This window comes from Lineus longissimus, chromosome 17 (assembly GCF_910592395.1).
Source record: "Lineus longissimus chromosome 17, tnLinLong1.2, whole genome shotgun sequence".
NCBI classification, from domain to species: Eukaryota; Metazoa; Nemertea; class Pilidiophora; order Heteronemertea; family Lineidae; genus Lineus; species Lineus longissimus.
In genome coordinates this window covers 8,932,784-8,948,042 of record NC_088324.1, presented here as the reverse complement: position 1 = coordinate 8,948,042, position 15,259 = coordinate 8,932,784, and the positions used below count along the sequence as shown (strand labels likewise).

The following is a 15,259-nucleotide window of genomic DNA, read 5'->3' as shown; positions in this document are numbered from 1 at the left end:
TCAGCTCAGCATATGTACTGTGCAGGGTCTTTTCGTGTCTGACGTGCATATACATGTAGGCCTAACGGAAAAGAAGGTCGATTTCTGCGAATAACAGAGTACAAGTACTTCCAGAACACCTGAATATCATTAGCCTCGACACCATTACAAATATCATAATTGACTTGTTTATTGCGAATAGGAGTATTTTCTTGATTATTATTTCTTTTCCAATTTACAAGAAATCGTGTACCTTTTTCGTGATGAAAAACACATATCTCACTTTTTTCCCTTAACGCCTCGAAAGAACAAGAGTATGCACATACACAGTCATCCTTTATTTATGAAGAAAGCCACATCTAAAAGCTCTACCAAAGCGAAGTTATATCCCCTTACAGAGGGCTTATGATAAAAGCAACTACTTCACTATCTCCCTACGCCATATTTAAATGCAAATTCACATAACATAACTATGAGGTGCCATGTAAGTACGAGTGAAAATATAACAAAGCCTGATATATTGTATACACCAACAACAATAAAAAAACAGTGTAAACACCACTTTAGAAGCCACATCAAGCCACTTTTGACTTCAGATATTTGCTCAGAATGAAACAGGGTCTTATCGATCCGCAACCAATATACTGTCCACATATCAACAGCTGTCCTCACAATTTGACATGGGTCGCGTCGGATCATTATACCACATTTCAAATTTGTGATATCAAAATACTAACTACGTACTAAGTAGAATCTAAAGTGGCAATAATGCTTTTTTACACCCAGTAGTACGTTAAGTGTCAGCTTTCGATCATTCCTCGTGATAGCAGCGGCTTCCTATGCCTTTTCCTCAAGTGGATGCGTGCTCCCGCCTGTCTCGTTTAGCGGGCGTTTGTTGCTGCCTTCTTTCTGAAAGAAAAACAAATTCCAATGTTATAGGGAGAATATAGGCATGAGTTAGATGGGCCAGATAAAGTCACCAAAAGTCGCTGACAGGCAATGACAGGTGTGCAAACCCTCGGCACTAGACTCACACATTTTTTCTGTCCAAACCAGTCACAGAGAAAATGAACGTGGACGAAGTTAGCGCCAAATAATGTTCCTTGCTAAATTCGAAAGTAATACTGTCCACAAATAAACATATATAGACGCGTTACTCTCCTGCGAGTGACATTGTGGGAAGGCGGGCGAGTACTCAAGCTATTTCTGCAAATAGACTAGCATATTTTTTTATTCATTCTGTATATTTACCTTTCCCTTCAATTTGTAGTAGACTATCTCGGCAACTAGAGCGATGACCGCGCAAAGAACACCTATGAGTAATACGATCAGGGGACCACCAAACTCGTTCAGCGTGATGGGCAGACCAGTTCCCTCGTACATTGAATCCCTCCCTAAAATAAAACGAATGAGATGAATTTGGAAATTATGATTAAACAGCACGACCGAAAGATCTCACAACAGTGGACATGACGTATCAGCACCGCCCATTTTTTTAAAGAGCGCATGCATTTTTATTCCGTCAAAATCGGAGAACGCATCATTCTAACAAAGTGCGTTCTAATAGGAATGTACCATTTACAGTCACGAATACTGACCTGTGACTTCGTCCGCATCAACCTTGGAGTTCCTGCAGTGCTGGTTTGTGTGCCACCACTTATCATGAAGGGCATTCAGATTGCCCGCCTCTCCCAGCTCCTGTATGGCTGCGCTCAGCTTGGCGGTGTTCGGGGACGCCTTGGCCAGACCGAAGGCGTAGCTCAGGCTGGTCAAAAGACTCCCTACCATCACCGTGTCGCACTTCCTTGAGACCACGTAGTCGATCATGGCGAACTCCCCGATGAAAGCGTACTTCCCGGCCTGGACTCGCTTCACTGCTGCCGAGGTACTCTCGGAGGTGCTGTCATTGGATTTACTCATTCTGTAAATGAGAAACAGACTTCGTTTGTCATATGCGAGGGATCTTTCGCTGAGCATCCCACTCCAGATTGAGTTCGGGGAGAGGGAAACCCCTGAGACGGCTGGAAAACTCAGGCAGGCAGATGTCCATCCGGTGCTCGATCTACATGAAATAACGCGTTACTCTCCTGCGAGTGACATTGTGGGAAGGCGGGCGAGAACTCAAGCTATTTCTGCAAAGACCACGTAAATGATATGAAACCAGCGATGTTAACTTCTTTCTACCAGCCTGAACCCACCTTTCGGAAGCTTTCCTAAACTCAGGTATCCTAGATTTCTTAAAGAAGGCCTCCGTTGAACCGCCTCCCATCGGGCCGAACTTGAAGTCTTCGGGTGCAGCCACAAGGTCCCGGAACTCGGCAAACTTCGGACTCTGAAGGGATCCGGCGAGGGCTGTGGTCTGCACCATGGCGGCGATGTAGGTTGCTACAGTGACGACGCAAAAGAACCACCAGAAGACGGCCATGACTCGGGATGCGATGGACAGTGGCGGCTTGTACACCCCTGGAATGAAGAGACAACATGAAGAATGCAACAATTTCTGACAGCTTTTTTCTCATAAAATGGATTGGACAGGAGAAACCTCTGGTTATTTTTTGTGATTGGCTATCCATCTCATCCACCACCACTTTATGATAAAACAATGGATGAGCGAGCGTTTTTTATATGATCGAATTAGAAGGTAAGACTGTACTCATAAATATGTACTCTCTACTGCCCTCACCTTGGAATGTTAGCGCTGCGAAGCAGAATAAGAGAGCCTCTCTGAGGTCAAACGTCCCATACTGCCCCTGCTTGAGCGACCCACGATCCACCTTCTTCCCGTATTCGTAGGGGTCAAACATATTAAATAAAGCTATGATCATGCTCACCTAAAAAAACAAATAAGATTTGACTAGATCGATTACAATTTTATCATACCCCGGTATATCCGACAGAAGGTTTTAGCTCAAGACAAAGCAAGTTTTAACTTTTCCTTTGTGCAATTGCAATATAAAGGGAGTGTACCCATGTCTCAGTGCCAACGAACCGTACCTCGTTGCTTGAAAAACGCTTCAAAATCAATTCGGCGTTACTCTCTGTAGTACCCATATATGACCGGTTTATTCCATCAATCTTTCGTCACGTTGAACGCAATATTGACCGAATGTGAACCAAACTGACGACTCGGGAGTCAGTTATGAAGATTTTGGTACAACAAACCTACCACAAAGAACACCAAAAGAATAAGCAGCCAGACTCCGACTGAGAAGGGAGACAAGAAGTATGCGAGGTTGTACGGCAGTCCGGCTTCGCCGAAGACATCCTCACGGTTCATCATAAAGGTCAGGCCGTGGGTCATCCACGGTTTAGTGAAAGAGATGACTGCCTCTCTCTCCGTGTTCAGAGTAAGTGGAGCGGCTATCAAGTCCGCTTTCTGGAAAGAAGGAAAAATGGTGTATAAAGTTGACTCGTGGGAAGGAGCGCACTCGCTTACAAAAGCATGGCTTGATACTATATCACTTTTTAGAATCAAGAGGTTTGGTAGGCATTTAGCCACTCATTTCCATGCCTTGACTTTTTGTTCTTTTAGCCAGGAGGTAACCTTTTATGTAAATAAGACAATCTTAACTGACTTACAGAGAGTGTCCAAAAAGACATAAGGATTGAATGCTTGAAGATTTCTCATCCAAAGAGGTCAAAACCCACCCAGTTCCTTCTTGAATTAATACCTACCCCGTCCAGAACCTCGCCCACCATACCACTCCATTTCCCGCCATCCAACTTCTGCCCGTACTTCCCATCCGCCACCAGTTGGATGTCGTACGTGCAGTCAGCTGTAGCGCAGGCCTCGTCGAGCAAGTCTATGACAAACCCCTCGTACTTGTCTTTCCCCGAGAACTTAGCGGCGTCGTCCTTTTCCATGAGAAAAGGTGGTTGCTGAAAGAAAATTCTGACATCATCATTCATTGACAGTAATACCAGGTGACAAAAAAAGATTGCCTACTATTAGATCATTGATAACTCAAAAAACATGAATCCTCATATTTACCAATTTTTTTACCAGATGTTCACACATGTACATCAAGCTGAAACCAATATCTTTTTTCGATCTCCTTACCAGCATTAAAGAAAGTTGCATTGCAGAACGACACTAAGGCGAATGGAGCACTCTAAAAAGCACTGGAGTAAAGATTCATTAGTTTCAAATGTATTCTATCATACCTGATACTAAGGCCTGGGTATCACAATTCAGCTCGAGAGAATGATATTAGGACCGTCATTTTTCATTCTAATATCAGAGGGCAGATGGCGGCGGACGAGGAACATGTTAGTAGTCGATTCTATTCAGGAATCGAGTCGAAGTTGCGAGTGGTCATTTTTATACCTAACATTCGTAAAACGACCTACCAAAATTGAGACTGCCTTTAATTTCACTGGAACTGGAAAGACAAAGAAATGAAGTTAGGCAACCTTCTAGAGCAGTGTGTGACCAGTGTGTGTACAGCGCATATAGCGCATACTGCATTGAAGATAAACGTAGAAACACTGTCTATGCTTTCATAACCTTAATCAGTGCAAAACTGGCGAGAAATAACATCTCTGTTCCACATCATAGCAACTTATGCGCCCGATTTGTGGTTATCAAAACATTCGCCAGGCATTCTTGGGCGTGGCTTGGTACAGTCATGGGTCTGCGAGACTGATACATGTATAGTACGCTCCATACCAAGCTTTTTACTATTTTTACTATTTTTCGTGTTTTTCTTTGTTTTTCTCTGATGGTTATAACAATCGAGTGGACAATATTGTAACTTCTTTATTTTGATTATGATCATCTTTAGGATCAGTCCAACCCTCCCCCTTCCCAGCGTTCTATTTTCGTTTGTAAATTGTATGCAGTTCTTAGTAAGAGCTTATGTTTGGTATCAATTATTGATACCAAACGACATTGGTCAGGTATATTTTTCCGATTTTCCGACTTAAGAGTGACAGTAGTGGTTTTTGGAAACAACAACGTATACTTTGTGCATATTTGTATTTATAAATTTGCCCTCTTCCCCGAAGGCGATGTGACACCAGACGTCATCCCCTTCCCCATCATGTTCTCGCGAACTTTCAATACCTGATGACTTTTCTTGTGAACTCACTTAACCAATAGCCCACTTCGAAAAAAAGTTGTGTTTTTTTCCGCGCGGGATATAGACCTTGCGCAGTTCATCATCACCTCTAAGGCAGATTCTGTTATTTTCCTAGCTACTAATATTCTAGTTTGCGGTGAGGAAAAATGCGGCTGGTGTATCAATGTTTGCATTAATGAGATGGTTTGCAGATGCGCGGATGCAGGCATTGTCAGAACTAAGCGAGAGTAGCTGTTTCAAATTGGTTTTGTTTCAAAGATGCGCCCACAGAGCAATGTTTTGATCTGAGCTTGGCCTTCAGATCCAGTTTTCTTTTTTCTCCGCCTTTGATGGGTTTCAGATTTGTTTGAATGTGTTCTACTGTGGCTGCTTTCACATAGCCACAGTCGTAACAGCATAATGCATCGACACAAGCTTCTTGTGCTTAATTTCGACAGTTACTCGTACAGTTCTACCGTAGTACGATGTTTACAGCGTGGAATCCTAAACCTAATCATCGTGGATGCAGGCTTAACTTTCACCCTGTTATGCAGTTAGAATAATTCAGTGTTGTCATTAGGCGTATAAATTCTCTCAACAACATACCAAATATCATCATAGATAAAATCTAGTAGTCGGATATCACAACTTGATTTTTTGTTTCCTGGAAGTTGGATAGCGGATAGAAGAGAGCCTAAATGTCATATTGGTATTGGGACTTCACTTAATACAAATGTGGAGTAGTCCGTCATGACGGAGAGCTCTATAGCAGCTGATGCTGCCTGTATATTCTTCATCCTCGCACCAGCGGTTTTCAATCTACTCCGCCTCTCGATTTATAACGTAGGAGTATCAAACACCCGATCTCAGGATGGTTACTCTTGGTCACAAGTGTGCACACATCCCTTTTATAACAGTGGCCCCCAAACAATTTCTGTATCTTATATCTTTATGTAACATATAGCCCCGGGCTGGAGGGTATGTAAACAAATCCATCCCTGTCGAACCCAACAACTGGTTTGATTTTTTTCTCGCGAGAACTAGGAAATTCGTTGTTTCAAGACAGATGATCCAGAAAAGCTGTTGATTTTTTATTGTTGTTTTTATCATTTTTATAATGTGTTTGTTTCTTCGTAAAAACGAACCTGACATGGCACGAAGGTATGTTTTCAGGCCTATATCATCTCACCTGTTTCTTTATGTCAAGATATAGCTTATACATGTAAATGTATTTTGCCTTGAAACAAAACACAACCTGTGCTAGAACCCCTTGCTACAATCTATATAGCAATGTCAGTTACTTGGTAATGGGAACCTGAAAAGTTCCGAAGAGCGGGCACAAGGGGAGGGCAGAAAAAAGGTTTAAAACTTAACCTATAAGGTAAGGTACGATTATAGCCGATACGTGTTTTATAAAAGTGTACTGAAATGTATTTCTACACAACAGCGCGGCTATTACTGTACTCCGGGATTAAAATAAAGGAAGTGACTATTTGGCAAGCTCGGCTTACCAAACAGCGACTTTTTCTTGTCCTGAATGGAGAGCCGAACTCATTAATATTAAAGTAAAGTCTCCAGCTCGCCAAACAGGGTAGATTTTTTACCTGTTTGGCAAGCCCGGCTGGCCGAACAGGGTGGCTTTTTAGTGCTGTTTGGCAAGCGGCTCTCCAAACAGGACAAAAAAAGATGCCTGTTCGGCGAGCGGCTTGCCAAATAGACCCGGCCTAAAATAAAATGTACCACATAATAACGCATAACAACAGACGCTGTCTGTGGTGAGCGGGAACTGGTACCTGAGGGCCTTCCTCCACAATACCGTGCTACGTAGCGTATGACACGTTTTGGCATTAACGACATGTACCTTTGTCGCATTGCACAAGGACAGACGCCTACCGGCGTTAAAATACGCAGCGTGGACCGACTCACAAATGTGGAGGACAGCCTTAACTGACCATTGGATAGATGGACATAATATCAATTGCTTGCATCTCGTGAAATGAAGTATAAGCAGCCCGAATGCGTCGAGTAAAATTTGGGACGACCATAGTCATACGGTATAGATTGAATTCGTTTGTCGAATTCCATAACCCTGTTTATGCGTTCTTGGCGCGGCCTTGATGCAGAGTCCGAAGATGTTTAGATAATGAAGAGACGCTGACAATGCCCGCTATTTTTCTGGCGGATAAACCTATACCGGCCGCACAGTGATGAGAGTGAAACAATATCAAATACTAGGCCACGGTTAATTAATAAGAAGGATAGGCCTGTGTTTGCTGGATGGCATTTCTTTATTGACAGCGATATAGCTCCTGGATTTGGCAAAAGACATTTCAGTAGAGCAAGTTTCCCCCCATAGCACGTACCGGTATCTTTGTCGTTTCAATAACGGAGGGCATGAATTATCAGAATAATTGCCACCGAGTCCTCATCGTGAATGATATTTCTCATGCTACCTCTTTGTTGACCAACGAATGATGAAAATCATCCGATTTATTAGTTTTTAATATCCTCGGATGAAATCCGAGAAGAACTATGTTATGCCCCGTTATTCCTCTTGTATCGTGAAGGTATGGGTCTTTATTGAACCTTATGATCCGCCAATGCACCATGAAGTTTGAGGGACGGACACTTTTTCCTGAGGGACATACGACCGACATACCGGCGAGGCCTGTCGGTATCAATCATGCATTTTCGCATCTGACAAAAACCTTATGGGTTTGCATGACGTGAATGCCTACTATCTGGTGGATAATAAATGATAAGAGTACCAATATCTTTATCATGGCAACAGCAGAAAAACTGCTTACCTGCATATACCGCAACTGCTGTCAAAAGCAACACGAAAGCCGTTCCTTCCATCCTGGCAAACATCATGTCTTGCTGTCCACAAAACTCCCTCCAGCGCTTAGCTCCTTGAACCGACACAAGCCAAGCCAGGTCACCCAAGCTCCAGGCAAGAGAAGGGCGAGGTGGTGGCAACCTCGATTCTAGAGGCAGAGGCGAAGATTCTCATCAACCTCGATATGTTATCTTTGTAAACAAGGTAGACCAAAATTGGGTCAGGGCGATTTTCAGCAGTTAGTCAGGCCCAAACCGTCAGTCTCAAGATAATATACTGTGTACATTCATGCTTCCGTTTTTGCGCGCGATATAAACGTATCCGTGCGTGCTATCGTCCGCTAAGAGGGCGCACGCATACCTTCTATACTGATGCCTACGAGATCGTTTAACATGATGCTGCAAAAAAAATAAAAACAACTCTCCGAAATGGTGCACATTTTGTATATATCCTTTATTGACAGACACGCAATTCAAATATTAATCAACTTAAAGGGAGACTATAGGTAGGTCCAATTAAGTTACACGAAGTTGCCAAATGGGGTCTCTCCTATCTCGCAGTACATCAAAATCATTTGTGTTTGTTTGACGGGTAACCAAACATGGTCTCCAAAGATAGAAATGTACCATCAGGAACACGCATCAGCCCTTGCGTGCAAAGAGTTCAGCCATCATATCAGAGGTTTTTATATCTGAATTCTCAGTAGGGGAATTGAGCATGTTTCTCACGAGTTTGAGTCTCGTTCACTTAAAGTCTCCGGTTTTAATTCAGGAATTTTAGTACGGTACACGTCCGAACCCTCTGTCTCTATATGTCCAGTGCCAGGATCGAGACCCTGGGGGTCAGGGTCACTTGAAATCTCCGCCTCAGCTTGTTCACACCCTGCGCTAAATTTTTGTTCATGTTGCTCGAGAGCCCAGGAAGACAGCGCTTTTCTATTCTGGAATGCATCCCGGTGTTTTCGTTTCTTTCCCTGGTTGACTTCTGCCGAATCTGGCGGTACCAAACCCGATGATACTCGATAGTAGACCGTCGAGGTGTCTTTTTCGACAATGGCAAGAGTGAGACTGCAAGACAAATTACATAACAAATTACATAACAAATACCAAGAATTGATAAAGACTTTGCAAATACGTAGTCAGTACGAATAAAGACTACGACGATTATCCATAAAGTGGGTATCTCACATCTTGAGTTCCAGAGCCTTTTATTAGGTATATTGTAACCATATCCTGGCATATGAATTTTCCACAAAAGTACTTTTTGTGGGCTGTGGAAATGTACCTACTTCCACTTGTCTGAAAAAAGCCTATCGAGAGCATGTGTCCGCTGTAATGGATACTTCACATAATGAAATGGCCAGGGCCATTGTGCTCACCTCATGTGGAGGAAAGATGGATAAAGAGCATGGTATTGTGTCATGTAGTGTTAGGTTTGATGTAGGTCCAAGCAATTACAATTTCCCCAAAATGGCCAATTTACAATACATTCGACCTCTGTGACCTTGAAAAGTAGGTCAAATCAAAGAAGACCCGGGTGACACATTGAATGGTTGTTAGAATTAGATGTACCTATGATATAAAATTGGTGCCAATCGGGCAAGTCATTACTAGGAATAATGGCATTTTGAAGAATTTAGAATTTGGCCCCCTCCCTGGAGGCCAAACGGCAAATCAGATCGCACCAAACTTCGGTACCTGAGATCACCTGACCAAGGGGTACATGTGTACTTAATTTGTGATCAATAGTCATTGCAGTTAAGAAACGTGCCATAGTCACGGCCTGACGGCGAATTTACGCCATTTGACCTCTGTGACCTTGACACGAAGGTCAAATTAAAAACCTGTGTGACATATACTGTATGGTGGTTAGATGTACCCATGATATCAAATTGGTGGCAATCGGGCAAGAAGTTAAGGAATAAACACATTTTTAAGGTTTTTGGGTTTTGCCCCCTGGTGGTCAAGTGGTGAATCATATTGGACCAAACTTCAGTCCCTGAGATCACCTGACTAAGGGGTAAATGTGTACCAAATTTGGTATCAATAGCCCTTGCAGTTTAGAAACGTGCCATCGTTACATCCTAACGGCCAATTCACACCATTTGACCTCTGTGACCTTGAAAAGGAGGTCAAATCAAAAACCCGGAGGATATATGATGCACCTTTGCTAGAAGTACCTACCATATTTTTTTCAAAATTTCCCGACTACTATTAAGGGAGATATTGCATATTTTCACTTTTAACGTTTGGCCCCCTGGTGGCCAAACCATGAAACGAATTGGACCGAAACTTGGTCTCCAAGGTGTCATTACATAAGGGTACATGTGTACCAAGTTTCAACTCAATAGCTCTAACAGTTACGAAACGTGCCCTGCTAACGGACGACGGACGACGACGGACGACGACGACGACGACGACGACGGACGACGGACGCCACGGTATGGGATAAGCTCACCTCTGCTAAGAGGTGAGCTAAAAATCAAGGAGCATGCACATGATACGAGGATCGTATTCGACTTGTTCGGGGAGGTGTCGTTTTTAAGAATGGCTTTTTGAGTTGTATTTATCGGTAGGTGTGAAGGGATTATCCGTGGAGTCTTATCTTCCGTACACTCCTGACGCAGTGGACCAGCCTTGTGCTGACAAATGAACTGCCCCAGGAGTCGAATTTTCCTAAGCTTTCAAAATGTTTTCTGTAAACGTACCTTTTATTTGTAAAGCTGTCATCAGGAGGTCGTATGTTTTCAATGTATTGCTCTAATTTCTCCAAACTCAGCACTGTTTGTGCGGGAAGGGGTAGTACGACTTCGAATGGATCGGACGGACGATACTGCCCAGATATGAACACCATCTGTAGAGACTCGCAAGGGTGGATGACCACATTATACCACTGACGAACTGAAATATGTTAAAACAAGAATTTTTCAAAAATATGTCAATTACCATTCAGACCAAAAACCATCACTGCCATGTGAACTGACTTAGACATTTGACTTACAAAGTATATATTGCAATTATGATATTTGCCACGAAACTTTCAGAATACAATTTCCGGGTTTTTTTTACCAGCGAGACAGAAGAAGTGCCAAAGTTCCTGGAAAATGGCTTTGAATTAGAATTTTAGAATTCGAGTTGTACCTTCACATAAATCCATATAAACTTGAAAACATGCTGTCTGTTGCCCAACATCTTCGTATCCATAATCCTTTATTTCAATTAACTGAAAAGAATAGAGTCACCGGTATCATCGCTCGAGCTCAGGCCGTCTCTGCAGCACCCTCATCCGAAATCAGTATGCGCCTCCGCCAAGCCCTGGCGCCAGGTTGGATTGTTAACCACATTTTAAAGGGGAAAGATTACAATGTATCGCAAGGTCTGACACGGAGGCGCGTGGGTTTACCAGGCAGTTGCTTTGCTTGGCAGAGTCTTTCGGCTCACTTCCCTCCCAAATAATTAAGGTACCGGGTAACAAATGTTGGTACCAATTTATACTCAACTGCTTAAGATGTAGACCTTTAACATATAGTCATTATTTGAGTTTCAAACAGCCCCAACCTTAATAAAACACCGCTAAAAGAACACAGCAAACATTAGTTTCAAAATCATGTCTACAAACTCTTGTCGAAGGCAAAGTAGCCGAAGTAGGCAACGCAAATGTTTGTATATAGAAATATCTTCTCATGCTGTATTTGTCAGCAGTGAGAACCTATACAACACGTGTTAAAGTGTGACCACACCAAGGCAGCATGCCGCGGCACGCGATACATATTTAGTGTGACAATAAATTTATAGATGTCGCCCCAGATAAATTTAGCGTCCCAAATAAATTTAGCGCCCAGCAATCCACTTTTATCGCAAATCTAAGACAATAATATCAACAAACTCATATCGTATCTCAGCATACTAAAATATTCTAGCTAATGCACAGCAAATATTTGAAGATTACTAACCTTTGTGTGGTTTTCTGGGGAAGAATTGGTCGGAATCGACGAGTTTTTCGATTTCATGGCGGCTGCCATTTTGACCGGTCACATGACTTTGTGAACAGACTCGACGTTTCCACCAATCAGCAAACGCTGCATCTGCATATAGCATGTAAACAGATGCAACACGTGGTTTTAACTGCACAATCTTGGCAATGATTGTGAAATACCCTGGGATATTGCATGAATGATCGATATTTTGAATAATCCTGACCTAGATAGTTATTTGATGACGTATTCTTGATTACACTCAAACTTGGCATAATATCCGTGACGAAATACTGCTGACGATTGGGAAATTTCGATTTGCTGGCTTTATAATGAGACAGCCGAGAGTCTCATTGTCTCATACGACGACCAGAGGGCTGGAGAGGTTCTTTCCGTCGAAAGCAAAGCGGGTTTGAAGTAAAGTGGAATTGAACTGGACAATAACTTAACTTTGAGGGAGCCAGGATCGGGAGCACTTGTAGCTCAGTCAACGAGAAGTGGACCTTTGAGGGACCAAGGAATACGTTCTATCTGTATTCTCAAGGGATAAAAAGATCGAGGTGTGAGTCTCAAGGGAGGAGAGTAAGAGACCCTATTCGTCTGTTCATCCGGTGCCAATTCAACCGCGGATAACGCAAAAATCTTCTCACAGGCTTACGCCCTTCAACAGATACGTTATGGAAGGCGAGACCGAAATATCTTGTAACGATCCGGGTCCTTGGCTTAGGTGTTTTCCGCCCCGCTTCGAAGTCATTGATGACATCGGCTGGCCCTGCCTGCCCAACCCAGGCGCATCTTTAATATCGAACTTGGTCTCCAAGCCAAACGGTGCTAAACCTAAATCTGTCGTTGATGCTAATTCTACGGCGAACAATGGCAAAATATCTACTGATACCAGGAAAGTTGAATTATTGGGAAACAGATGTGCGAAGTTGAATATGAAAATAGGCATTGACTCAGTTGATGATAATAACTATGATATGTCTCGTTTCAAACGGTCGCCCGGTGTTGTTGTCGGACCGTTTCTGTCCGACTGGACAAAGACGAGCCTCAATAACGACGACAGTGCCGCAAAATCGTCATTTTCGGAAGAGGGAAAGACCCGTCCATCCTTTCGAGTAAAGAAATCGGGGAGTGATGCGGCGGATTCTATAATCTATGGTGCTACAGACACTGAGACCAAACGAAAGAAATGGAAGCCTGCAGACGTAATGGATGTGACGTCGTTTAAAATGTCGCTGTTTCCCCGACCAATTCCCAGTTATTGCGCCAGTAACTGTAGTGAGGATTTCGAGGATATGTGCCTCATGGAATGCGATTCTGAGTATCTAGAGTTCGAGACAATGTGCAGTGCCTTCGAAAACATTGCAGATTTGGACATTTGCACCAAAGATGCTGTGACGTCACATCGTCTGCGCATGACGCGCAAACACAAGAAAAGAAAAGCGGCGAATCAAGTGAAAGACAAGCATTGTCGGAGTGTGAAAAATAACAACAGAAAACGACTTTATATCAAACATATTGTTTACAAGAAAATTAATATGGACCAACGTGGTTTTCACTTTTTGCCGAGCCCCAAGATGCAAGCCGCAAATGCAGAACTGCAGAGGAAACGCGCCGTTGCATCAGCGGCACAACCGCCCAGGAAGCCAATCGCGAAACCAAAATTCGAAGTTGATTCGAAAACAATTAGTTCTGATCTAAAACGTAAACTAGACAATGAAACTCTGAATAGTCTTGTGGACTTGCAGCACAGAGATCTCACGGATGACGATTTAGTACTTCTGTTGTCGTTGGAGGGCGGGTTGATGCAGGATACGTTTGTTGAGACGATGTCCGAAGCACGGAGACTGGAGTTGCAGGAATTGGAGCGGGCGCTCCTTGCCCCGCCTCCACAGCCGGACGTGCCCAATACATCTGAAAACGCCGCAAATCAGACTTTGATTGACCTCATGACAAGGGACCTCACGCCGGAAGACTATGAACTCCTCCTCCGCTTGGATGAATCAGTCGCGCCGAAGACACTGGAGACGGACATAGTCAAGTCGCTTCGGACAGTCATTGTTATGACTGACTCCACCGACTGGTGTCCTATCTGCATGGACCCATACGAGCTTGGGACAACCATGAAGTACTTGCCGTGTGATCATGCGTTCCATGAACGCTGTGTGGACACTTGGTTGATGGAGAGGTCAATGAATTGTCCTCTGGACGGATTACCCGTCACATGTGCCGTTGTATAAGCGTTTAACAGGAGGGAGATATATCAAGCGGAGACACGTCTCAAGTTCAGGCCATAATCAATGTATCGAGCTGTGACATTAGGGACTCGTTCACGTAGTTGGAGTCAATCTCAACTTCCCTATAGCGTACGTCTACCGTTCAAAATTATCAGGTCCTAGTCACAGGTTAAGATCTCTGTTCATCATATGAATTACTGGAAATAAATTTAACAGAATATAGATATTTTTTTCCAAATTCATTCATTAGTTATCGCTTTCGATTGAATGCGTGGTCATTTGTCCCCGGTATTCGGTTCACATTGTGATATCATCCTTGTCGCTTGTCTTAAACGCAGACATTGGGTGATATGAATAAAGACCAGCAAATGCTTTTATCTAAAACTCCATGTACATTTACACTAGGCCTTTCTGTACAAAATTGTAGTAAAAGCATTTACTTGTCTTTAGTCATATCGCCCATTATCTCTGACTTCAAATAAAAGTGTCCTGCTCACATAGTTTGACTGAGCTGGGCGACTCGCCGGTGTGCTGGCGTATAGCCCAGCAAGCTACAAGACTGAGATTCCGGCAATAGGCCTAATGAAAAAGACTCATAAATGGGATATCATTCGACGACAAGACATCAAAGCCAAAAGCAAGAGAGAGAGGCAATCGACCTAACGCGACTGTGTCCTCAAGCGGTCGTATACTTGGATTTTGGTGGTGACTTTGTCCTTGAAAGACCGATCTGGGACGGATGGAAATTATTATCAAGCCCCCTCCCCCCCTCTCCCTCTCAACATGTCATTTGGCCAATGAATATCGCGAGAAAGGACACTTCTTAACATGTATCACAATCACAAACACGACTGTCCTCATTTGATATTCGCATTCAATTGGATCATTAAATTGATCAAACGGTACACTGTTGTGACACGTGACAGGACATTCATTATGCGATGTTCTATTTTGAGCGAACGAGGATTTTCCCTTCGATTGACAGAGAGTGGTGCAATACCGCTAATTGCCCGAACTCTAGCTCAAAATCGATCCGAGCAGGCGGCTTTGTAGTATGCGTGAAGTGGGTGTTCGGCCGTAATCAGCGCGTCGTCTGCTCTATAAAAGTAGGACACCGTTTTGACCAAGCGGTAGTTCGCAACCGAAGTCTGAACCGGTCGGTTGGGCC

The 15,259-nt window shown here is 43.3% G+C and overlaps 3 protein-coding genes across 3 annotated transcripts; 1 reads left to right on the top strand and 2 right to left on the bottom strand.

The window, feature by feature from the left end:
* Nucleotides 1–302: 302 nt before the first annotated feature.
* LOC135501457 (glutamate receptor U1-like) lies at nucleotides 303–8,072 on the bottom strand. The gene is made up of 9 exons (XM_064793584.1): nucleotides 7,847–8,072; nucleotides 4,330–4,361; nucleotides 3,655–3,858; nucleotides 3,146–3,355; nucleotides 2,663–2,810; nucleotides 2,178–2,442; nucleotides 1,578–1,900; nucleotides 1,231–1,373; nucleotides 303–888 (listed from the first exon to the last, which is right to left on the bottom strand). The coding sequence occupies exons 1-9, from the start codon at nucleotides 7,911–7,913 to the stop codon at nucleotides 817–819; spliced, it is 1,464 nt and encodes a 487-aa protein (XP_064649654.1). The 5' UTR covers nucleotides 7,914–8,072; the 3' UTR covers nucleotides 303–816.
* Nucleotides 8,073–8,329: 257 nt separating this feature from the next.
* LOC135501527 (tRNA-splicing endonuclease subunit Sen15-like) lies at nucleotides 8,330–12,048 on the bottom strand. The gene is made up of 4 exons (XM_064793679.1): nucleotides 11,831–12,048; nucleotides 11,019–11,100; nucleotides 10,586–10,778; nucleotides 8,330–8,945 (listed from the first exon to the last, which is right to left on the bottom strand). The coding sequence occupies exons 1-4, from the start codon at nucleotides 11,897–11,899 to the stop codon at nucleotides 8,603–8,605; spliced, it is 687 nt and encodes a 228-aa protein (XP_064649749.1). The 5' UTR covers nucleotides 11,900–12,048; the 3' UTR covers nucleotides 8,330–8,602.
* A 107-nt stretch (nucleotides 12,049–12,155) lies between these two features.
* On the top strand, nucleotides 12,156–14,313 carry LOC135501226 (uncharacterized). Its single transcript, XM_064793214.1, has one exon. It carries the CDS (start codon nucleotides 12,529–12,531, stop codon nucleotides 14,092–14,094), a length of 1,566 nt encoding a protein of 521 aa, XP_064649284.1. The 5' UTR covers nucleotides 12,156–12,528; the 3' UTR covers nucleotides 14,095–14,313.
* Nucleotides 14,314–15,259: the final 946 nt, after the last annotated feature.